At 30.8% G+C, this 27,108-nt stretch overlaps 1 protein-coding gene across 1 annotated transcript; it reads right to left on the bottom strand.

Moving 5' to 3' along the window:
- Positions 1 to 19,607: 19,607 nt before the first annotated feature.
- On the bottom strand, positions 19,608 to 22,350 carry LOC112036292 (anthranilate N-benzoyltransferase protein 1). The gene is made up of 2 exons (XM_024069105.2): positions 21,841 to 22,350; positions 19,608 to 20,464 (listed from the first exon to the last, which is right to left on the bottom strand). The coding sequence occupies exons 1-2, from the start codon at positions 22,336 to 22,338 to the stop codon at positions 19,823 to 19,825; spliced, it is 1,140 nt and encodes a 379-aa protein (XP_023924873.2). The 5' UTR covers positions 22,339 to 22,350; the 3' UTR covers positions 19,608 to 19,822.
- Positions 22,351 to 27,108: the final 4,758 nt, after the last annotated feature.

Here is a 27,108-nt window from a genome sequence, read left to right on the forward strand (position 1 = left end):
GCCCATAAATCAAAATTTGAAAAATCATAAATAAAAAAGGGCCAAATAAAACCTAAGAATCTAACACTGCGTAGCCTCCAGAATCTCCCACTATCCTTCTTCATTCTCCAAACCCAATGGAAAAAAGTTGGCTCTGCTGCACACAAACAATCTGCCGCAGCTGCCACTTAATCTGTCGCCGCTTGATCTAGTTTTTCAGCTCTCTTTCTTTCATTGTGAGAGTGTGTGTTTATGGTGTTTTGATATACTCTTTCACTAAATCACCGCACGTGTGTGTGGGGTTATTGTTTTTCAATTTTTTGTTGTTGAGTTTTGAGTCTTTGACCGTGTGTGCGTTTGGCATTGGGGGCGGGGGGGGGGGGGGGGGGTTAAAGTGTTTTTTTTTTTTTTTTTTTTTTTTGTTGAGTTTTGAGTCTTTGACAAATTGACTTTTTTTTTGTACTCTCCAATGTTACTATAATAGTGTTTGTATTATTTTATATAAATTTTTGAGTTATGATTTGTCTTTTGTACTTTTACTATTTGACCAAATTTTTGCCTTGTGAGTGCCGAGTGGGAGTGGGTCAGTATATTAACACTAAAGAACAATAAAAATATAAAACATTTAAAGAAGCTAAACTTATAAATTAAAGAATTGTGAACAAATTAAAGAATTGCAAAAAATCACTTAACAACAATAATTAATATGTTTATTGTGTTAGAAAAAAATATGTCAAATCAACTTATAATTTTTTTTTCTTTTGCTAGTACTGTGAACAAATTTTTTCATGTATTTGTTTTTATTTTTATTTATTTTTTGTTGTAATATTGATATATTCAAGTGTTTTTTGTTTTAGATTCTATATAATTTATGTTTCTTATTGACTCCCGAACAAAAATTCTGAAGCTAACCTTACTTAGACTGATACAAAAACATGGCTATTTCATGCCGGTTTAAATATGAGTTACATTGGGGTTATCAAGTACTGGATTCGGCCATTTAATGGATATTGGTCCAGTACTAAGTAAACACCTCTCTCCAAATCTTTCTCCTCCTCACACTCTGCGATAAAGAGAACACCTCTCTCCAAATCTTTCTCCTCCTCACACTCTGCGATAAAGAGATATTGATTGGAAGTAAGCAGTGGCACCGCTGGCAAAATAATGAGGCTGCAAGTCCTTGATGTTGAGAACTGGGGTTGAAACTGAGTGAGAGAAACGTGTAAAGAGATCTCTATCAAAAACCGTGTGAAGGATAAGATAATCTTGGAACTTGGAAGCACTGGCTATTACGCATGTGGAGCAAACAAAAGAAAAGAAAAGAAAAATTAAGGTTGAGACTAAGGAGACAAACGGTGGAAGAGAAAAAATAGAATTAATAAGGGCGAACTTTTTGTCTAGTGCAATTGTGCACTAGACATGATATGTCTATATGGATGGAGTCAAGGACTTGAAATTAGAGGAGGCAGCTCTGTTATTGGCTGTGTGTGTGGTGACTCTGCCCCTCTAACTCTGTGCTTAGTTGCTAAGGTTTTTTTTTTTTTTGGTAAAGATAAAATTATTTTGTTAAGATTTTTAAAGAGCCGAGTTGTTTGTTTTTGGTAAAATTTGTTGGATGGGCTTAATTATTTTTAGTTTTGCTATTGATAATTTTTGTTGTTGGACTAGTTTTTTGGGGCTTATATATTTTAGATCTATAAATATTTTTTATGGCATTTAAAAGAAGGAAAATGTTAGAATTACAATTTTTTTTTTAATAAATTGCTGATATGACGAGTAGTTATTTGTAAATAAAAAATTGATGCAAGTATAGGTCTAAATGCGAACCAATAAGAATTTGCTATCTCAACAATTTGTAAAAATGTTGTAGAAAAATTTGTGATAGTATTACTCTTAAAAGAATCAATAATATTGTTATGGGAGTAGAGACTTAAAGCTAGAGAAGAACTAATTTAAATTTTAAATTCGATAACTAATTTTACATCATGTCTCTTATCTAAAATTTTAAATTTTTGTACATACATTAACACCTAACACGGAAGTTAAGAAAACCACAATAATTGTGGCAAGCATGAAAACCAAAGAGATTTTTGTGTCAAGCTTGAAAACCAAAGAGACTGTAATAATAACACTCATAATTCATGGAACTTGGATTCACATTTGTAGAAGGATCAAATGCACCGTCTCACTATCTTTTAAATATATATATATATATATTGAAATCAAGGGAAGGAGAGAGATTCGTAAGGCATTGAGAGGAAGAAGCGAAGCAGAAATAAAGAGAATGATCTGCTTGAGTGTCGGTGGTGGCTCGAGGAGGTTGAGGTTGAGGTGGGCATCTGTGTTTACACATTTTATCAACACATTTGGAATATATATTTTATTTGATACATTGATAAGTTAAATACTTGAATGTAAAAACTGAAAAAGGAGTTTCATTTTGGGCGGAGCCAGGAATTTTTGTTTGGGGGGGCCAAGTTGCGACGCTAATATATTTATCAAGACAACTTTCACACCCACACACACATATATACACACACGCACGCTTGTTTATTATATATACACACATATATATACACACTTTTTTATTTGATAAGTTATACATATACACACACCCAACAAGAAAAAAAAGATCTTAGTATTTTCAATCAAAATTATTTTTGACGGCGATCTTTCATAAAATAAATTTCATTTTTTCCATTTTCATAGTCAAAATCTTAAAAAGTTTTATTTTAAACACAAATTATCAAATTTTATGCTAAAGTAAGTAAAAAAATCTTTCAATTGAACTAATGAAATTTTCAAAAACATGAATGATCCAAAACTTGGAGAAATAAGTTAGGCTCCAAACAAATTTAAAGCTACCTTGCTTTAACACATTATATGGCAACTAAAGACACATTTCATGTATAGTTTTAGTGACAAATTTTTTTTTAATGAGTCAATGACTTGTTAGTCGTCATATAACGGGTTGAAAAATATAGATTTGAACATTTTTTATACCAAATTTTATCAAATATTTAACAAATATAAAAGCACATTTTACAATAAAAAATAGAATTGTGAAAAATAAAGTTATATCTTTATAACTATTAGACCAATTATTTTTTTTAAGAGCATTATTGGACTAATTCAAATATTTGGGGGGGCCAACTCTTATTTTTTAGACTAAATTTTGAAAACATAAAAATAATTGTATATATATATTTTAAAAAATTTTAAAATTTTGAGGGGGCCATGGCCCCCCCACCCTTGTACGTGCCTCTGCCCCTGTCTACCTATGACTTCTGCTCCAATTTTTTTTTTAATTAATTACGAAATTTAATTAGATCATCCATACTTCGTTTAATCCTGATCTCGTTTCACGAGTTTTTGCTGTGATCGCTTATACGATTTAACATTTCACAAATTTCGCACTACCTATAAGTTGTAATGTTATGGTTACCTTTTTTTTTTTTTAATTAATTAATTAATTATTTTTTAAGGTTTGGTGGCTAAGTCTACTGGTTTAAGCTTGGGGCTTTTATGAATTGGAAATGTTTTTTCTCTCTCTCTCTCTCTCTCTCTCTCTCTCTCTCTCTATTTTATTTATATATAATATATGAATATTCAATTCTTGGTTTATGAATTCCTTTCCCTTAGAATTCATGAGAATTTGAGACACCTTTCCTTCGATTCTAATAAGATATATTTCAATTTCAGCTGTCTAAGAATAGCATTCTGTGTTTTAAGCATTATTTCTTTATTTAGATTGCATCTTCTCAAGATTTTAGGGCATGTACTGATTAGTTGTTTACAGCAAAGTAATGACAAAGATTATTTCACAACAGCCAAACAGATTTTTATTATTTATTTTTTGTAATTATAAATTCCACTCTGTTCATTACCTCTAACTCTGTGCTTAGTTGTTAAGTTGGTTTTTTTTTTTTTTTTTTTTTAGGTTGTTGGGTAAAGACAAAATTATTTTGAGCCTGAGTTGTTTGTTTTTGGTAAAATTTGTTGGATGGGCTTAATTATTTTTAGTTTTTCTATTAATAATTTTTGTTGTTGGACTAGTTTTTTGGGGCTTATATATTTTTGATCTATATATATTTTTTATGGCATTTAAAAGAAGGAAAATGTTAGAATTACAAACTTTTTTTTTTTTAAATTGCTTATGTGACGAGTAGTTATTTGTAAATAAAAAATTGATGTAAGCGTAGGTCTAAATGCGAACCAATAAGAATTTGCTATCTCAACAATTTGTAAAAATGTTGTAAAAAAATTTGTGATAGTATTACTCTTAAAAAAATCAATAATATTGTTATGGGAGTAGAGACTTAGAGCTAGAGAAGAACTAATTTAAATTTTAAATTGGATAACTAATTTTGTATCATGTCTCTTATCTAAAATTTTAAATTTTTGTATATACATTAACACCTAACACGGAAGTTAAGAAAACCACAATAATTGTGGCAAGTAATTTTCTTAATTTTAAATTTTAGTATATACACACTTAAGACTAATTTTCTTAATATTAGTAACAAGTAACACATTCATCGTAAAAACCAAGTAATCACTTTATTTCCCCTAGATAAGACAATCTCATCACCATTATTGTTGAATGCTTCCGTGTGCGTAAGCACGGGTAACAAACTAGTTTAGATTAATGAGTACTTGTTTCTCCCTTTTTCATCATATTTAGAGAATTCTATGAACTAAACAAGATAATTCAATGTAGAATTAAGAGGATTCTATGATTAGGTTAGTTGCTTGAAACCTAAGGCAAGAACCCTACAATGATCGTTTTTTTTTTTAACTAAAAAATGTTTATGGTTATTATGCTCCATAAAAGCCTAACTAACCTTCATCAGTTCCCATTGTGTTCTCAACTCTCAATAGTTTCGCTTCTTCTTCCAAGTTCTCTCACATTCCTTGAATCTGCTCTTCTCTTCCTTTTGCAATAGGAGATTCCATAATGAACTGACCCCTATGCAGAGGTCTAACTTTAATGAGATCAGAGGTTTGGAGTTAGCTAGGGTACAAGTGTTTTGGCAACCAAGCTTGGTTGATCATCAGCCTCCACTTCAGATCTCATAACGATTTTCTAAGAAAGGCTCCATTAAGCTGGATTCCTTATAGGCATGCAGATATAAAATAAAAATTGAATCCCTCTTCCTAATTATTACACATTATTTGCATTGATGCAATAAATACATACATACATACATAAGCAAAGATCATATTAAAAAAAAAAAAGGAAACATATTTAAAATTAAAATTCAAAATTAAATGAAAAATCAAATCAAAGAATTTCAACAATTTAAATTAGTAATTACGAAAGATTACACTAATTAATGAAATCCAATTAATTGAGGTCAAACTACAACTTGAAAAGAAATAAGTTAAAATTTTAAAAGTCAAAACCAATCAAATATGATGAAAAATGGATAAAAAAAAATATCATTCATTAATCTTTTTTTTTTTTTGGGAAACAAACACACACACAAGGGAGAGGAAAGGGGTTCTAAATTGACTTAATCATAGAATTCTCTTAATTAAGGAAAACTAAACTAATGTGAACTAAATCACATGTGAACAAATGTATTGAAAGAGAGTTGAGAAAACTAGAGTTTGGCAAATGCGCCTTGAAGGAAGAAACCCCAATTTTACTTTTCTATAAGTTATATGAACAAAACTTTTGAACTAGAAATGAAAGAGCATGCACAGAACAAAAAGGAACTAAGTCTAGAACTTTGAAAGAAAGAAGTTGAAAATAAAATGCAGAATCTAAAGAGAAAAAAAGGAACTCACCTTTGACCACAGATTCTCTTGATCATGTTGCGACTTCAATAACGTTCCCAAATGCATGATTGTCGTGAAATAATGACTTAGTGAGTTCAAGGTTGAATCCACTGAAAATGGTATTGAATTTGATTATTTTAGTCCCCAAGTTAGTATTGTGCACCTATTAGAGTCTATTTGGTTGGAGGTGGAAAAGGGAGGATATAAATTTTTATTTTTTTAAAAAAAAAAAGAAGAAGAGAAAAGTGGAGAAAAAAATATTTTCAGTGGGTGTTTGGTTCAAGGGAGTGGAAAAAAAAAATTGGTAGAACTCAAGTATTTTCACCCCTAGCCCATCAAAATGTTTTCTCTCCAAAATTAAGAGAAAACTGGAGGGAAAACTCTAAATGAAGAAAAAGACAAAAAAAAACCCATGTGTAATATACATGGGTTTATTATAAATATTTTGGGGTGTTTTTTTCCCTTTTTTTTTTTTTTTCCTTCCTTTAATTTTTTGTCTTTTTCTAAACCCAACTGTTTTATTTCATTTGGTTTTCTTCTTTACTCTTTTTTCTTTTTATGTGCTTCTCTTATTATTTTTTTTTTCCATATGTTTTGAATCATTTGATGTAGGAGTGACTGGGCCGTTAGGCCTAGCAATATATATATATATATCTATGTATATATTGGGCTGGGGGTCCAATTCGAGGACATGAAATAATCCGAGAAGGGGTGAACATTATCATGGGAGTTTGTGTTAGTAAGTGAAGAGGTTAGTTTTGATCATAAGGGTCCACGAGGGTAGTCCGAGGATGAATGCCTCATCGGCTGAGAAAAGCCGAGGTCCGAAGGGGTGGTCTGCCATCTAGGGCAACGTTTTAGGAAATTCTATTGATATAGATAAGCATCACAGAAGTGCAGGATAGAGGGAAGTCCTAAAATATCTAAAGAGCTACCACCGCATTGAATGCTTTGTAGCTAACTCTATGGCCACATTAATGAGGAAGTGATACCAGAACAGTAATTTTCAGCCTTACAGCTACTACCAGAGACTTCAGGAAGGTGCTGATGGGACAAGAATCAACACCAGCAATCTACTCTACACGTGAAGGGTAGAGATGAAGGCAGGAAAATATTATAAAACAAAAAGAAGACCCTGAAGGAAAGTGATCGAGAAATTAAGAAAAAACACTGTAACAATCAAGAGTTGAACTTATAATCAAATTTAAGAAGAAATATATAAGAACTAATCTCCTCGGATTGTGTCGAGGACAATTTTCTTTAGATTAAACTAGTCTATCTCCATTTTCTTATTATCTGGATCCACTTTATTTGTTGTCTAACTTATTAAAATCCAGTTTTCCAACCCACTCTCTATAAATTCATTATATTGGGCTTCTTGGGCCGAAACCCATCCATCCCTTGGGCTAGAGACTCAAATTGCGTCCTTACATTTAAGTTATGTTCTTTAAAAAAAAAAAAAAAAAAAAAAAAAAAAAAATTTTTTTTTTTTACATGCCAAATATATATTTTAAAAAATGAAAATTCAAATCTTGATCGTATTATTTTTGTCTTCCTTTCAGCATAAAAAAAAAATAAAAAAAAAAAGAAGCTACAACAACAACAAATAAACTAAAACATGATGAGAAAGACAACAAAGACATAATTTCAATAATACCAAGATAATAGGATGAGAGGAAAATTATGAGGAAGTTTCTTGAGAAAGATATTTGATTGCTTCAATGCGACATCACTCTATTCAATTAGCTTCATCTAAATATTCTTAGTTCTTAAGCACCATTTCTACAATAATTCTTCAAACGCTACAATCATCCAAACAACATCACAAGTACAACTCCCTCGACGATTCAAGTAGAAGATCTATGGATCAAACTAAGGAGCCATGGGTCCTTTGAATGACAATGTGATTTGAAATTATTCGACCCGATTTGGTTGATCGTGTTGGGTGATGAGTTGACTTGCATCCTAATCTAAACTTACGTGTGAACACCCTTTATCTTACCTTATTTTTTAATATTTTACATGAAATAGTTGCACTCAAGCAACATCATCATCCCAATTTTTCAAATTGATTTAGAAAAAGACCATAATTATGTCTTCTACTCACAATATATATATATATATATATATTGCTCCATATGTTTTTATCATCATTTTGTTGTGGTAAGTTAGGAAAAAATTGGCCTTTGCCTTTTTAAAAAAACAATCCAACATTTTGTCCTCTTTCTCAAACTAATTAGGAAAATACCTCTCTTTTAAAAATCAATTTTCTCACAATCGAGTTAAGCCCTGTAGCGGCGTTTTGAAGGAGCCTATAGTGGCGTTTTGTAACTTGATCTCCATGAAGTCGAGTTATATGTAAAAAAAGAAAAAAATTTGCATGTAACTCGTCTTTATGGAAATCGAGTTACAAAACGCTATTATAGGTTCTTAAAACATCACTATAGGCTCCTTAAAAACGCTGCTATAGGGCTTTAGAATTTTTTTTTTAATAACTCGATTTTAAAAAAATCGAGTTTCAAAAGAGGAACATTTCCCTAATTAGTTTGGAAAATTGGGCAAAATGCTGAATTTTTTTTTTTTTTTTTGAAATTGTCATTTGCCCATTTTCTTAAGTAAGTTTTGCAAATTTTTATCAAAGTACATATTAGTAAAAGAAAATCCTTTTTTTTTAATAGAAACAATCTCTAATAATTATACCATACCAATTACCAGAGAAATTCTCCATAAAATTTTAGCAGCATTTTTTTTTTCTGTAAGTTATGCAAATTTTGATTCTAATGTATTTATTGGTAAAAGAAAATTGCTAATTTTTTTTAAACATAGAAAAAAATCTCTAATAATTATACCATACCAGTTATCGACTATCCGTCCGACCACAATGCATGGCACATCCTCCACCTAAAATACAAATTATAGAAGTCAACACTAAATTATTGAATTAGGTACCATGCACAAAATTTTCAAATAAGGGGGAAAAAAAGGAAAAAATTTTCTAAATTTATGAGTGGCCTATGCGCAAAATTGTCTCAAGTTTTTCTTTCTCAATCAAAAAATTATTCAAGTTCACATCTCCTTTTCAAGAAGTGGTCAACAAAACCACTGTACACCGGCCTTAAATGCGATGGTCGCTCCACATGTATAAGTGTTTGTGGGGTGTGGGGGGCAAGAGACGGGGTTCAAGTCTCTAAGAGGGAGTTTTAGATATATATATATATATATATACTTAAATTAGGCTAGAGTAAATTCCTATCTTGTAAAAAAAAGGGGGGAGGGGTTAGCAAATATATCAGGAGCCCATAGACAATTACTAAAAGGGTCATGTTAACGAGTATCTTAGAGCATTGGTTAACAATCCAATTAAAGAAAGTTTTTATGGAAAAAGAAAAAAAAGCAATTAATATTTTGACAGCTTTTTTCATTTCCCATAAAAGTGATATCAAAATTTTCTTAAAATGGATTCTTAACCAATGCCTCAACGGCACTTGTTAACATTTCCCTTACTAAAATAGAAGACGAAGAAGAAGCTAATTTTGTGGGCTGCACATGTCCTAAATTGTAAATTCACAAGAACAAGGTGAGAAAGATGTTCACAAAAATTTAGTGGTTTGGGCTGATTATACGAATCAAGTTGTTGGCAGTTTTTGGTTACCCTCCTCTAGGTGACTTTGTCCTTGAAATGAAGGAAATTATGACAAACAAGCCAGAAAGAGAGTGATAACAGCGAAGGTGACTCTCTCACTTGCACCGTCCTTGTCTATCTTTTTATTTTTGCTGGATCTTCCTTGTCTATCTTTAAGTGTGTTAAGTATATACCATTATACCAATCTGTACAGGGCCACAGGCTCTCATTAACTACACCGTTTTGAAACTAACATTATTTGTGTCTACTTATTAAATAATCATGCTATTTAAGTCTGTGACTTTTGAACTTATTTGAATCTCATAGTATCTTTCAGTGAGAAATAGGGTCCAATGTACCAAAAAAAAAAAACTTAACATAATGACACATCACTCTATTTTATGAGGATCTTTGACGTTCTTACTTACATTTTTTTAGGGTAAAATATCATTTTCGTCCCTAAACTATCACAAAAGTTCGTTTTTCGTTCCTAAACTTTCAAAAGTTCGTTTTTCGTCCTTGAACTATCACAAAAGTTCATTTTTCGTCCCTAAACTTTCAAAAGTTCTATTTTCGTCCCTAAACTTTTCCAAACGTATTAATTTTCGTCCCTCCGTCTGACGAAGTGCTGACGTGGCTTTGACAGTGTGCTGATGTGAGAGGGACGAAAATCAATACATTTGGAAAAATTTAGGGACGAAAATAGAACTTTTGAAAGTTTAAGGACGAAAAACGAACTTTTGTGATAGTTCAAGGATGAAAAACGAACTTTTGAAAGTTTAAGGACGAAAAACGAACTTTTGTGATAGTTTAGGGATGAAAATGATATTTTACCCCATTTTTTTATAATTCTTTTACTGTTCATCAGCCACTTGTTTTACAATATATATATATATATATATACATGTGTTTGTATGCAGAACAAGATTTAGATACTGTACTTAGATGCAGTTCCTTAGGTTTCATTTTTAAGATTTTGTCGTGTGGAATTTTTTTTCATAGGATGGAAGTGTATTTTTAAGTCAAGTAGCCACATAGCTGAATTTTAAGAAAGGAACTTAAGAAACAACATCTAAGGTACTATACCTAAGTTTTGTCCTTGTATGTATGAATGTACATGTGTTGTAGGGCTCATGTTTTGTACACAAATTGGTTCGTAATCAGCTTAATATAGTTGTGGTGAATCAAGCCCAGTCCACCAACCAACAAATATAATTTCTTTGGAGGCCCGAGATCCTTATGTCCATTTGGGCATGGGTACTATCCAAAACAAGAACCTACATAGGTTTTGAGCGATTAAGATTGAGATTTTTTTTAATGAGTTTTAACATATAAAGGAAATTATAGTGCACTGAACATAAATATGATAAAAAAAAATTATTAACATTTCAACCAAAAAAATAAAGGTAAAAACACCATTTTGGTGTTACAATAAATTTGGTTCTTATATTTTGGTAACGGTCAATTTGGTCCCTGTTATTTTCAACTTACAATCAATTTAGTCTCTACCGTTAATTTACTAATGGCATACGTGACAAACGGTTTGCATTGTTTGCGCACACATGGCTAAAATAATAATATAAAATCAAACAATTAAACATTAAAAAAGCCATGCAAGCATTTTAATAAAAAATAAAAATCCACATGAGCCAAAAAAATTCTAAAAAAACTAATTGAAAGAAACAAATAAAGAAAATGAATTTAAAAAAAATCTTCAATTTCTTTTATTTACTTTTGAATTCTTGCATTTTCTCAGTTACCAAACACAATACCCAGCAAACGCAGCAATCTGAAACCAAACACTAATCACATAGTTATCTACACTCAAATTTTCTTTTCTATTCTTTCTCTTTTCATATATTTCCCAGCAAACCCACTCAGATCTCTCTCTCACAAACTCACTATCTTTCTCTTTCTATCTCTTCGTCTCTTTTCTACCCTCAATCCTTATTCTTTTGAAGACTGTGTTGTAAATTTTGGTATAAAAACCAGTAGAGCACTCTTGAATAAAATCATCAAAAAATTATTCCAAATTTGTCCATAGAATTCATGATTTCCTTAATCAAATCTACACTTATCCATTGCTTATTTTTGTGTTTCTTTTGTCCTCATTCACTTGCTAGCCACCATAGGTAAGGTTAATAACATCCGGTATGTACTAGCGAAGTGGAATTTGTTAGAGAGGTGAAAGGATTGATATGGTTTGGGTAGGTTGAGATCTTTTCAATGTTTGTTCATGATTGGGGTTTGCTGGGTTCTATTTGTGTGTTTAATTTGGTAAAGGGTTTCATTATGTTGGGATTTTCAGATTGCTTTGTGTTTGGGAGGTAAAAGTAGTACAAGAAGAATATAAAAGAAAATGAAAGAAATTGTGGATTTTTTAATTCAAAAAATCATTTTTTTTCTTTCAATTAATTTTATCAGAATTTTTTTTTTTTTGTTTTGATCTGGAATTTTCCTTTTTATTAAAATGCTTATGTGGCTTTTTTAAATATTTACTTATTTGATTTTATATTATTATTTTAGCCACTTGTGCGCCAATAATGTAAACCGTTTGCCACGAATACATTTTTCATTAATGAGTTAACAGTATGGATCAAATTGATTGCAAGTTGAAAATAATAGGGATCAAATTAACTACTACCAAAACGTAAAGACCAAATTAACTGTTACACCAAAATGTAATGACTAAAATAGTGTTTTGGCCAAAAATAAAATACATAGACTAAATTCACCAAAAAATAATAATTAAGGCGATTAGGAAAGCTACCTATTTTTTTCCATGAAAAGGCAGGAATTTATTTCAATATATAAAAATATTACATATTACTTGTCATGGTCAAGAATTGATTGAAAGAGGACCATCTAGCCTTTTTAGGCTTTCACCACATGCATGGATGATAGGATAACAAGAGAGAACCATACATTGTATTCTACACAATGATGGATATGTCTAAAACTACTTTCCTGTTAGTTGTAGACTTGCAGTTAGGCTTTTCTCTCTTGCTCAAAGTTTAATTAGCTACTTGTCTTACTTAGCTTGATTATTATCGCTTTGTACCAATCAGGCTATTAGCCTTGATTTTTTTTGGAGGGCCAGCGGGGCAATTGCCCCTCTCGACCTCCCTGTCTCCGCCCTAAATGACACAATTTTTCACACATTAGTATTTAATGCAAATGAATTCGTGTTGACTTAATTAACCTACAATCAACCCAAAATGACTCAAATCATATAAAAAAATTTTATTTTTATCCAATATAAATTTTCATTGAAATTATAAAGTCCTTAAATGGGTTGAAGTTTGTTGTGTTGTGTCAACCCACTTAATAAATACGTTGTAATAGGGTTGAGGGGTTTTAGCACAATTATTAAATGGGCCAGGTTAAGTTTGAGTTTTGCATTCGAATACCCTTAATGCAACATGAACATGGTCTGTTAAGTATTAACACGAATTGCCATCTTTACATGGAAAGAGATGGGTATGAGGAGGATGAGAAGGTAAAGAGTGAAGAAGAAGTGGGCTTTAGGGATTATGCTGTTGAGTTTTGAGAGTTGAGAAAACTGCCATATTTTATCATTTCTCTGTTTTCCGTTTTCTTAGAAAATATAGATAAATAAATAAATAAAAGTGCAAGCCTTTTGCTCGTTACATAGAAATGAACAACTCTAACGGAAGGTTCCAGTTCATACTACAATGGATGGAAGTCTTATGTTTGAAAGTAGAGCTTTCCCATGGGTTCTTCTAATTCAGCTTATTTAGTCAGGTGAAATTGAAGGCAGTGACTTTTTTAGATTTTGATTTCTGTGTTTTTGATACTATTTTTATTAGTTTTTGAATTTTTAAAACTAAAATATCTCAAAACAGTGTCCTTTTTTTAGCACTTAAGGCAACCCACATAATAGAAAGAGGGGCACATTAATGAGACCACGTGCACAAAAAAATAATTATAACTCCATCTGTTAGCAGCTAACAATGAATTGACGTTTAATTACTTTGATCCTGCTAACCGATCAACCATAAGCTAGAAGGAGGGGCACATTAATGTGACCTCACAACAAATAATTATAATATTCCATATGTTAACTAACAATGAATTGACTTTTAATTACTTCGATTCTACTAACCAATCAACCATAAGCTAGAAGGGGTTATCGCTCCACATTCTTAGTGTGATGATCACTTCATAAGTATAAGTGCGTATAGGATGTGGCAGGTAAGGACTGAGGTTTAAGTCTCTAGGTCGGAGTTTCACACACTATATGCTTAGATTAGATTAAAGTAAAATTTCTATCTTATATAAAAAAATGATAAGCTAGAAAGAGAGAGACATTAATATCTTTTTTTTTTTTTTTAGGTATCGGAGGGAGACATTAATGTCACCACACACAAAAATATTATTTGACATGATGCTGATTAATATAATATGTGCCGTGGGTGCCACCTTACCGGCTGATCAAGATTATCTGTCTACCTACCGTGTCACCATCAACATCGAAAACAATTACTCATTCATATCACTTGGGCATATCACAACTTAAAGAAAGGAACAATGTAATTTCTATGAAATTTTCGATGGAATTATAAACATATTAATATAGTAGGAATAATTCTAGGGTTACACACACTTTGTTATAATTGTTTTATGTAATAAACTATGATTGAATGCCTGTCACTTTCACATAAACTTATAATTTTTTTTTTTACCATTGACAGTCATTCATATATATAGAACAATTGTGACAAAAGTTGTGTAAAAGTACATAATCCTATAATTATTCATATATGGCAAAGCCACAACTCCTTTTAGGAGAATTAAGCTGTCATATTAAAAATATTTAATCCAAAACATAAGCTAGTTTGTATATATAACAATTTTTTTTATACAATATATAACAAAAATTTTTTTACATATATATATATATATATATATCTTGTTAGTTTGTAATATGTGAACTATATTTTAAATCATATTAATCATAATTAATATTCTTTACACATTTTAGATCAAGAATTTATATTTAAAAAATTAGAAATTAGAAGGTTAGCAATAAAAACTATGAAACATTAATCAATTTTAAATAGTATAAATAACAAACGTCACTTTACTTTTCTAAATATACAAGTCAATATTAGAAAAATATGTCAATAATAACAACTATAAGTATATAGTTTTATTATAAATATACATATAAACATACTATATTCTACATATTTAAATTGATCCTCAATTCATCATACTAATTAGATAGCTTGCTCACAAACTCACTATTATGTTGAAACTTGTAAAGCCTAAACCTATAGGCTAGGACTTGACTAGTTTTTTTTTTTTCAATAAAAGAACATAAACAAATAGGTCCTCTCAGTTTCCACATGTAGTACCCTTCTCACCTTGATTGGGTAGATTGAAGCATATGTGGCCCACAATTAAGGTATGTTTGGTAACTGTTTTTTCTTCTTATTTTCTGTTTCCAAAAACAATTTTTTTTATTTATTTTTGAGACTAAAAAAATTGTTGGGCAACTCTAAATGGACAAAAAACAAAAATTGTTCTCAAAACTCAATTTGTGAAAGAAACTGAAAATATGCAAAATGCTGTTTTCAATTTCTAATTTTCAAAAGTCAATAAAAATACGGATTTAATTTAATAAATTTGTCTCGTTTAATAAGTTAGCATTAAATCTGTCTCAATTTTTTTTCTTCAAAAAACTATCTTTTTAATTTCAACTAACCAAACATGTTTTTGATTTCAAAAATACAAGAAAATTGTTTTTTTATTATATTCCCCAAAACAAGTTTTTGAAAATAGAAAATAAAAACTGTTACCAAACATAACCTTAGCTTTTTTGAAGAAATATGTTTTTTTAAAAGATAAATTATTTTTTTGGTCCCTAAAATTTGGAGTTTGATTTTGGTCCTTCAAATTTTAGAAGTTCAATTTCAATCTATATTATAAAAAAAATAAGTCAAAATTTCAACTTTGTCCCTAGGGGAATTTGATTATAGTCCCCGAAATATGGGGTTGATTTGATTTTTATCTCTTAAACATGGGGTTGCTTTGATTTTGATCTCTTAGATATACGATTGGTTTGATTTGGTCCCTAAAAAAATGTGTGTTGCAACATCCTCGTTACACATGTGAAGGTAAAATTTTGGTTGTGAGAAAATTTGGGCTCTTTGATAGCTCCTTGCTTTGCTCCTTTGCAAAACCCTGGTTGCTTGTCACCTAGTTTTTTTTTTTTTTTTTTTTTTAATGAACTTTGTCATCTAGTTATTATATTCAATCTATATTATAAAAAAAAAAAAAAAAAAAAAAAAAAAGTCAAAATTTCAACTTTGTCTCTAGGGGAATTTGATTATAGTCCCCGAAATATGGGGTTGATTTGATTTTTATCTCTTAAACATGGGGTTGCTTTGATTTTGATCTCTTAAATATACAATTGGTTTGATTTGGTCCCTAAAAAAATGTGTGTTGCAACATCCCCGTTACACATGTGAAGATAAAATTTTGGTTGTGAGAAAATTTGGGCTCTTTGATAGCTCCTTGCTTTGCTCCTTTGCAAAACCCTGGTTGCTTGTCACCTAGTTTTTTTTTTTTTTTTTAATGAACTTTGTCATCTAGTTATTATCTATATCTATCAGGTGAAAAAATATTATCTAGTGTATTCATGCATGCCATTATAGGGTTGGAGAACCTTAGGACTTGGGTTGTCACTAATGCAAGAGTAGTCTGTGAATGCCTTCTTTTTTTTTTCAAGGGTTTTCTACGTTGTGCAAATGGATAGATCGAACCTCATAGTGGAAGTACAAATTAACAAAGTCCCCTTGCATTAAAAATAAAAAATAAAAAGAATAAAACTTAATCTCTCCAATGTTCTCCCAGTTCTAACATAATCTTCTATGGGAGAGTCTGTCTATGCAGGCTATACTATATGAGACATGGTAATAGACTAGTTTTCCAATTAATCTATGCTAATCCGATCATGTGCCAACTAAGAATTCATGTGACCTCAAATAAAATCCAGGGACTGTGGTTAGCATTATCGAGGGTGATTATGCAGTGACGTGTGTTTGTCTGCAGTGACTGACATGTGTTTGTGTTACTTTGCTGTGTGTGTGTGTATATATATATATTCTTTTGATGGGCTAAACAGGAGCTGTATTGGTATACCATCGAGTCTATTTAAGAAGGTTTTTATTGTAGCTTTCCAATTATATATCGAAAAGCAAACAACCTGACTGTGACTAGGCACGATTTGTTTTGAAGATGAAATGGCTGTTAAAGTAGGTAACTTTAATTATCGTCCCTTTCAAATAAGGCAAGGGTACGTGGAAAATGGATGTTCATAAAGGGATGGAAATATATGGAACCATTGGATTTGTACTATGCCTATTGACTATTGTAATATTCATACACTGTCTACCACTCATTCTAGTACTCTTGGAAGACAAGAAAGGTCAAATCTATAAGATCTGCAAAAGAATAAAGCCAAAATGAACTTTCACTGGCTAATGCACAAAGTTTACACGCTCAGAAGCATCTTGCATTTGCATACTGCAATAATGAAGAGGAGGATATAAGGGTTTTTTTTTTTTTTTTTTTTTTTTTTTTTTTTTTTTTTTTTTTTTTTTTTTTTTTTTTTTCTGCAATATGGCAACTAACTTGTCTAGCTATCCCTAAAACATGTGAAGCATGATGCATTTGACTTTGAGTGACGCCAAATTGATGCCTTTAGCTGGCTAGTACAACAAATTCAATGCAAAATCAGTTAGAAGGTTTTGGATTCATAATTGGAGAAAGCAACAAATTATTACGCATATCCGCTATTTCAAAACACTTCCATTAGTTTCCAAGTGCACAAAACATTCTTTTCTCCTTCATCACACTAATCCCATTATCCTTTATTCCAAAACTAACACTAAGATTTATCTAAGTTTTGTGAGCTAACCGTAGTATTGCTCTTATTTCACTCAATTGGGAGCCTCTGTCTGTATTTTTAGGTCCAAATTTTATGACTACATAAGATAACACACAATATTTGTGTATTTTGTACCTTTTAGATGTGTTAGAATAATGATTAAGTAATTAAATTAATTATTATTTTTATATAATTTAGATTTTGAAATAAATGATAGTTTATCATAGTATCCCAACCACCACATGATATGTCTTACTATTATCACGAGGAATTGACATGAACTAAAAACATATAGTAATAAGAATTTTTATTTCTAAACTTGAATTTGCTAAATAATTCTCTATTCCATTTATGGCTGATAAGAAAATGTTTTGGGGGGGGGGGGGGGGGGGAGGATAAACGTATTCGCCTTCTTCACATGCTTATGCAAATCATGATTTTGTAACCCAGATCACCCTAAAAATGCTTTTTTGCCTTTTAGGCACCATGGAGAACATCAGGATAAAAGAAAAGCTTTGTAAAAGTCACATTGAGTTGAGATAGAGCCGAGTACAAGCTTTGTTTTGAGATGGTGAGAGCAGAGAATTACGAGTCCCAAAAATACCACGCAAGAAAAGCCCAAATACATAGAAAATTTAAAAAAAAAAAATATATATATATATATATATATGTATGTACAAGTATTTAATGGTTCGGCGCTAGGCCTACCTACATCCACTGTTTTATATTTCTCTAATTTGTGGTATAATGCTATGTTACATAGCTTTGTTTATGTACAAATCTTTGGGGAACATAATCCCTACATCTGTTCAATTGGAATTTATTAATATATATATATATATTGCCTTTCTTTTCCTTTTTCTCTTCCTCGTAACATGGGTTAGAATTTTTTATTTGAGAAGTGTTATCATGTTATGTATAACATTTTTATAATAAATCATAAATGATAAATTGTTATTAATTCTAATTTCAAATTATCATTGAACTTACTTTATTGCTTACTAATAGTAATTTATAACAACCTGCCACTTATGATTTGTTGTAAAATTGTTGTGAAAATATTATAGATATAGCATTTCTCCCTTCCTTTAATTTGGTCTGTGTAGTTTTTAATTTAAAAAGGAAAAAAGAATTTGTTCAGATCTAGAACTGATCTATAATTTTGGTAATTAAAGTTAAATCTAATGAACAGAATTATATTATATTTGAAAAAAAACTACTCTTAGCAATTAAAATAGCAATAAAAAGTTTTCATATTTATTAGAAACATAAAATAAAACTGTCAAAATAATATTTGACAAATGAAAGAAATATCAATGAAGAAAGAAGACTGAAATGGCAAGCCATCATTGAAAATTATACTTTTGAAGAAAAGTTGCGACAACAATTATTGCCCTTCGTCTATGCGCAGACTCATTCTAATAGTTTGCACAATCAAGTTTTTTCCAAAATCTAATTTCCAATTAGTTAGGTTATTTACCTTTCAAATGGTGAAATTTAGGAATGTTTTTCAAAATTAACAAGGTACCATTTTAGCATAAGCGTTGTAGCTAAGTTGCTGAAAAATTGATGGAAAATGCAAGACTGTAGTGTTTTTGATAGTTAAGGGATTTAGAGTAGCTGGTTGACTCTCTTTGTTGGGAAGAGAAATGTGTGTTGGGTGAAGTGTTTATGTTCAACAGGTTTTTGGTTCTTCCATGAGTGTTTATGAGCTGCACATCGCATCTAGTATGGATTCATTTTTCTCACCAGCGTTCCGAGCTTAATGGGGAACTGTTTAGAGAGCCCATATCGATGCAAAATGGCTCTTTTTCCTTTCAATCCACATCTTTTAATTATCATTTTGTTGGGTTCTTCTTTTCACATGTGAGCTTATTCGGCATAACAAATAGGAATACAAACAATCAGTTGGACCGTAAATTCATTATTAATTGGTGTTGGACCCTTTTTTTTTTTTAAAGAACAAAATAAGGGGTTCTCGTGTGTAATCATCACCCCACGCCTCAAGGTATAGGTTAGGTAAACCCAAGGATACCACCAGTGTACAACAAGGCATATTACTATTTACGCCCACGTTTTATACCGCCAAGTCAACTTGGGCCAAATGCTGAAGCAGCCCACAACATAAAGTTTTTAGAACTGAGACTCAAACCTTTGAGCCAATGGAGCTTTCGAGGGTTTCCTACTGTTAAGCCACACTTGCTGATGTTTGCTGTTTGACCTTATGACCTTGGTCTATAAGTATTTTTATAAGCTGTAGTTGGGGAAAAAATGTCCTCAACAAATTACAAACAACTTAAAGTATTTTGATCATTCAAATACACAACACGCTTTTATTAATCAAATACATATTACATAAGACTTACAAATCAGTGTTCAAACTAAACTGCATAGCAAACAATTTTTAACGAATAGCATACTCGGATGAGGATGACATATTATGAAATAGAATGGGTCATTTTCTTACCCAACTAAATAAACAAATTAAGATATAAGAAATTCTGACCATCTGGCCCATCCTAAAGTTCGTTCTCATTAGGAATTGCCACTAAAATGTTCACTCCATGAGTAGCCTGATTAGGAGGTGGCATTGCCATGACAAGACCATCAAGAACTGACCCGATCCAATATGAAACATTTATAGGCTTACTCCCTTCACGAAATGCTACCTCTTTGGTCCCTAAATATTCATCCCAACCTGCACAAGTGACTTGAGTCTTGATACTCAATTGTGGCTTAACATGCTTATGTTTGGGATACTTTTCTATCTCAATAATATCCTCAGAGTTTTCTTTCACAAACAAATAAAACTCTGAATCCATTTTGCTACCAAGTCGGCTCTCTGTCTCCTCAACACAATGCAATGCAAGTGACTTGCACGTTTCACCATCCAAATTTGCATTTTCAGCAGTGACCTTGAAATGCATGGTTTTGACGCAATCTTTTCTTGGAGTTGAGCTAGTTATGCTGGGAGGAGAAGAACCGTTCCTTTTAAGATTAGGGAGGTAAAATAAGGGTTTTTTGGGTTCATTATTACTAGAAAGTATATTATTGTGTATGTTTGCCCAACTAGTGAGGAATTTCTCTTTCACCAAAAGGTCTGCTAGAAGAATGCTGCAGCTAATCCCAATCGAGTATCCACCACACTGGAAGTTTGTCACCTGTAGGAATATTTGGAAAGTTAGACAAATAAACGGGGAAAAAAATGCCTCATTTTAATTCACACCTCCATTCTCTAGCTCACTTTGGAATCTATAAATACCATATCCAATGGCGATTCTAGGATTTTTTTCTAGGGGGTTCAACAATGATAGAGCAAGAAATTTGTCATGACATTAAATAAAAAATAAAATGATTTTTTTTTTTTTCTGTACATACAACTTCTATATTATATACAATAATCTAAAATAGTATTCTAAATACAATTCAGTATATAATACAACTATATTGTACAATAATATAATATAAAAAAAGTTATTAATAGTTTAAAGATCAATAAAACAACAAATATAATTAAATCATAAATCATAAATTTTTGTCAAATTAATAATAACTTATTATATTTATATGTATTGTCAATTAAATAAAAATATATGATAAAGAAGAATACTAACACACCCAAGAGTAGAACTAGGAGTAATGTGAAACAAAGAAAAAAAAATAGTAACTAATATAAGTTTTTGCTTTTGAAGTGTATGGCTTTTTTTTAGAATCATGTATGGCTTTTTAATCATACATGTGGTCGCTCTCTTGGAATTTGAACAAGCACTAAAAAACTTCTTGGGCTTGAAAATTTATAGAGTATTTATCGAATAATTTGATCAAATAAAGAGAAAAACTAAGAAAATACAGAAGAGAGAAAGAGAGATTAAGAGAATAGGAAAGAATCACAAATGTAAAGTAAAGTAAGTCAGAGTCATGCAAAGAATATACATATATTTTTTTTAACAAATGAGCAAATTTGAAAAAAAAAATTAATAATATTCAATATACAATACTTTCACAAAAAATTTATAACAAAATCCAGGTGGTAAGTTGGTGGTAGGTAAAAAGTGATATTAATTATGGATCTAAATAAAAACCAGTTATAACTTATCATATAATATTTATTGTAAAAATATTGTGAAAGTATCATTAAGATAATCATATTCAAATTTATTTTAGTTAGTTTTAAATAAAATTTAGGGTAAGAGTGTTTAAATTTTTATTTTAGAGGAGTCAAAACAATAGTTAAAAAAAAAAATTATACATATAAAAAAAATAAAATAAAATAAAATTTGGCAAGTCAGGGGGTTCAAATGAACCCCCTGCCTTGAACACGAAAGAGGAGTCAAAACAATAGTTAAAAAAAAAAATTATACATATAAAAAAAATAAAATAAAATAAAATTTGGCAAGTCAGGGGGTTCAAATGAACCCCCTGCCTTGAACACGACGTCGCCCCTGACCATATCATATAGCATAGGCTTTCTAACATAACTTCAAGAATAGATAAGAAATTTATACTTTTTTTTTCCTGGATATGTAAGCTTAGTTACCTGAACATAAAATAATGGAGAGAACCGAGGATTATGTTCATCAATATCATTCCAAAAGACAAGTTGAGCTTCTGCTTCTTCCTTTTCTTTCAATTCAAGAAACTCAGACAAAGTTACAGCGACCTGTGTCTCGATGAGTCTAACACCACTATCATTGGAGACAATTTCTAACTCTCCATCACCATCCTCGCCACGCCACAGCCTTCCACTAAGCATTGGCTGTTCGGAAATTGCTTTTCCTAGTGTCTCCTTAGCCCAACCTGCAAAAATCCACCCTGAATCCTCCTCACTCACGTTCTTGTAGTAAAGAACTACGTGAAGACACCTTTTGAATATCCCCGAAGCAATAGGGTCCGTGGCCAATACCCGGCATGACCGTCGCTGATCAGTCACCTTATAGGGCCGTGTGACTGTCTGCACAGCTTCAATGGTTAACTTAGGGACATTGGTGATACCATAGGGACTTGCCATTTTTAGAGAACTGGTGGATAACTTCATGCTTGGTAAGGCATTTATAGGGCATATTTTAAAAGGTATACAACTAGGTGCCATTGTTAGTTACATTAATCTTGGTCTAGATGCTTCCTAATCAATTAACCGATTGTGTTACTTTCCTTTCCTCTTTCTTTTTTTACTTGCTTTGTTACTTCACTAATGGCATGTAGTTAATCAAGGCCTGTACACTGTCAAGTCTATTTTAATTGTTAAGGCCTTTGTAGCTTTCCAATCAAGTAAACACTGATTGTGACTCAACTCCTTTGGGGGGTGCCGGGCCTGTTAAAGTAGTTAGCTTTAATTATCGTCCCTTTCAAATGGATCAAGGGTACGTTGAACACCCTGACCCGAAATTATATATATATATATATATAATATTTTAAAAAAATTAAAAAAAGGGTTAAATAAAACCTAAGAAAATTTGTAACTGCCTAATCTCCAAAATTTTTCATTATCCTTCTTAACTCTCCAAACTTGAAGGAAAAATGCTGTCTTTTCTTCACACACAAAATTTGCAGCCGCCTAATTTGCCTTCTGCCGCCACTTGATATGTTTTTCAACTCTCTCTTTCTCTCTTTCTTTTACTGTGAAATTGTGTTTATAGTGTTTTGATATGCTATTTGCCTATTTCACTAAATCTGTGTGAGTGTTTATAGTGTTTTGTAATTTGTACCGCAGCCGTGACTATGTATGGGAGCTGTGGCGTTAAGAACTGTGATATGAACTTCTGATATTTGTTGTTGAGTAACTCTGTTAAGTAACTCTACTTGAGTTTTGAGTCTTTTAAAGTCTAACCGTGTGTGTGACTGTGTGTGGGCCTGTGGGCTTAGTGGATTATAGACTTATAGTTATAGGACTTATTACTTTTATTAGTTTATAGTGCTTTATTGTTGTTGAGTACTTGAGTTTTACTGTTGGGTGTTCAGTGTTGACGTGTTGCAGAGTTGGCGTGAGAGTTTTATTGATTTGATATAACTTTGACTATCTGACTAATTGTGACTTATGAGTAGTTTTTTAATTTTGTTGAATGTGACTTGTGACTTGTGAGTGGTTGTTAGCTTTGTGATTTGGTCATTACATTAATACTAAAGATAAATAAAATAAATAAATAAAAACTATTTAAAGAATTGTAAATTTATAAATTAAAAAATTACAAAAAAATCACTTAACAATAATTAATATATTTATTGTATTAGAAAAAAATATGTCAAATGAACTTATAATTTATTTTTTGTTCTTTTGCTAGTATTATAGATAAATTTGTAATAAGGAAATCTCGTAGGCTGCAAGATTCATCTTCTACCCAAGATTTTATTTATTTATTTATTTATTTTTATATTAATATATTCAAGTCTCTTTTGTTTTAGATTTTATATAATTTATGTTTCTTATTGACCCTCCTAGACAAAAATCCTAGAGCCGTCCCTGTGTGGAAATCAAAGATCAAATCTATAAAGGTCATGCGGTTCCTTTAGGACAATAGTTAACTATCTATTTTATGAAAAGTTTGATATCATTTTTATGAGAAATAAAAAAAACCGTTAAAATATTAATTATTTTTTTTTCTTTTCCTATAAAAATTTCATTTAAATGGATTATTAACTATTTCTTTAAAAGCATCTGTTAGCATTTTCCATCTATAATAAAATCTGTAAAAAAGTCAATGAAAAAAATAGTCACACATTCTTTATTACACACGGTTACACATGAATTATTCGTGTGTTTAAAACACAATTTTAAAGAGAGCATGTGTATAATAACACAAATGCGTAGTAAGAATTTTGATCCGCTGTTTTTTACATTGCTTAAGAGGAGGACATTAATTGGTTTTCGCAACGTGGCATGCAACTAACTTATTGTCCGGCTAACCAGAGAAAATAGCATGTGAGGCTTGTTGCAATTAATAGAGTGAGACCAAATTAATGCCTTTACTTAGTAGAGCAATTAATTCAATGCTAAATCATTTAACAAGGTTCTTGATTCATAATTTTAGAAGGCAGCAAATTGTTACGCATACACGCTTTACTGTAGCGGATCGATGAGGTCGGACTGAAGCGTGTGAACTGAAAATTTAATCCATGAAGAACTTAAAAACTTTGGTGCATGATAGTCATAGATGACATACCACTGGTATTGTTCAACGCGAAAGATATTGTGGTTGATGGTTTTGCACTCTTTCGCATCAATACGTTTCTTATTAAAAACTGTCAATTAGTGCAATCCTAATCAAGGTCTGTTAATTATTAGGACCCTTTGTTTTTTGTTCGTGGTCATATATGTATCAGCCTAGTATGGAGGGTTAATCTTGCTAGAGCCACATGTTTGTTTTTTTAAAGTCAAGCTCAACTCCCACCGAATCAAAGAAGATTGATGGCTACTGGTGAATTTTCTATTCCTACAAAAGAATCAATAAGCTCAAAATGTAAGAAAGAGACAACACAAGTACAATAAAGGAACATTGACTTATATCTATCAAATTTTCTCATTAAAAAAAATTAAAAATAAAAAGCCTTATATCTAAGGATAAAGTAAATAGCAGAATAGCATAGTTCCGGCACTATGCACTAAAATGAAAATAGAACAAAGACTGACTGTTGGTAAGTTAAAAACAGAATAATGTATGTCCAAGGGTGAGATAAAACAAAATAATATGTTTAGTAGTAAAATATCAATAAAGTACATGCACCCAGTATATTAGCTTAAATAACAGGTATTATAGTATTATTTTTTTTTTTCAACTTTTTTTATTGTATTGGCCAAAACACCTGAAAAATCTTCGATATAACCACTACGACTTAATATTTTAGTTGGTACGTTTCAAATTTTCAAAAGAGTATTGGTACCTATTTAATAGCCACTAGTTGGTATGGTACAATATTGACTCCCGTGTGTATGCCACCTTGGACAAAATATCCGGTCTCTTTTATTCCTTATTTTTTTCTTGCAGAACTATTCTTTTGTTAGTTTTCAATTCCTTTTCAAAAAAAAAAAAAATTTCAATTCCTATCGTAATTTTAATTTTAGTTAGCTAAAATGTAATGAAATATAAAATTTCAAAAATAAAAACATGAGTTTTCTTCTTCTTCCTCTCTTTTTTTTTTTTGAAGTAGCATTTCTCCGTACTATCATTATGCCTCTACAATGTTACTTGGTTTAATTCTATTTGTGTCATTTTCTCATATGTGAGACTTGATATTCTTTGATACCATCCAATGTATATTTTGGTGACCTGTTATAGTAGATTAACTACTTAGAGGCATATCATACCTACAAAAAACTGGAATATCGTAGAATTCTCCTTGAATTCAAATATTAAAACTAATATAGTAATAGATTTAGGACTTAATGAAAACATTCATTAAAATCTCCTTAAAAAAGTTAAATTTGAATTTAAAAAAAAAAAAATCATTAATGCTCAAATACCATTGAAATTACTTTATTGCTTACTAATAACAATCTATAACAACCTGTCACTTATGATTTATTGTAAAATTGTTGTAAAAATATTATAAATATAGCATTTCTCCCTTCCTTTAATTTGGTTTGTGCAATTTTTAATTTAAAAAGAAAAAAGGAATTTGTTCAGATCTAGAACTGATCTATAATTTTGGTAAATTTAAATCTAATGAACAGAATTATATTATATTTTTTAAAAAATTCTCTTAGCAATTAAAATAGCAATAAAAAGTTTTCATATTTATGTTGCAGTGGAAGACTATATTATTAGAAACATTAAATAAAACTGTCAAGTATTTTTTGACAAATGAAAGAAATATCATTGAAGAAAGAAGCCTGAAATGGTAAGCCATCATTGAAAATTATACTTTTGGGGGTGCCGGGGCTGTTAAAGTAGTTAGCTTTAATTATCGTCCCTTTCAAATGGATAAGGGTACGTGGAAATCACTCATTCTTTTGTTGGAACTGTTGGAAGACAAAAAAGATCAAATTTATAATGGTTGCGTTTCCTCGTGACAATAGTTAACAATCTATTTTATGAAAGTTTGGACACAATTTTTATTAGAAATAGAAAAAACTGTTAAAATATTAATGTTTTTTATTTTCTTATAAAAACTTTATTTAAATGAATTATTAACTATTACTCTAAAAGCATTCGTTAATATTTTCCATTTATAATAAGATTTGTAAAAAAGACAACACAAAAATAATCACACATTCCTTATTACACACAGTTACACATAAATTATTCGTGTATTTAAAACACAATTTTAAAGAGAGCATGCGTACAATAACACAAATACGTAATAAGAATTTCAATCCGCTGTTTTTTACATCGCTTAAGAGGATGATATTGATTGGTTTTCGCAATGTGGCATGCAACTAACTTATTGTCCAGCTAACCAGAGAAAATATCATGTGAGGCTTGTTGCAATTAATAGAGTGAGACCAAATTAATGCCTTTACTTAGCAGAGCAATTAATTCAATGCTAAATCATTTAACAAGGTTCTTAATTCATAATTTTAGAAGGCAGCAAATTGTTACGCATACACGCTTTACTGTAGCGGATCGATGAGGTCGGACTGAAGCGTGTGAACTGAAAATTTAATCCATGAAGAACTTAAAAACTTTGGAGCATGATAGTCATAGATTACCACTGGTATTGTTCAAGGCGAAAGATATTGTGGTTGATGGTTTTGCACTCTCTCGTATCAATACGTTTCTTATTAAAAACTGTCAATTAGTGCAATCCTAATCAAGGTCTGTTAATTATTAGGACCCTTTGGTTTTTTGTTCGTGGTCATATGACTCATATA

The sequence above is a fragment of the Quercus suber genome, unplaced genomic scaffold, assembly GCF_002906115.3.
Source record: "Quercus suber isolate HL8 unplaced genomic scaffold, Cork oak 2.0 scaffold_97, whole genome shotgun sequence".
NCBI lineage: Eukaryota > Viridiplantae > Streptophyta > Magnoliopsida > Fagales > Fagaceae > Quercus > Quercus suber.

Bases quoted from the DNA above. Each gene is read 5' to 3' on its own strand.
- LOC112036292 (XM_024069105.2), bottom strand. From the start codon at position 22,338: ATGAAGTTATCCACCAGTTCTCTAAAAATGGCAAGTCCCTATGGTATC. The intron at 20,465-21,840 runs GTAACTAAGCTT...ATATTCCTACAG, and splicing joins CTCCATTATTTTATGTTCAG to GTGACAAACTTCCAGTGTGG.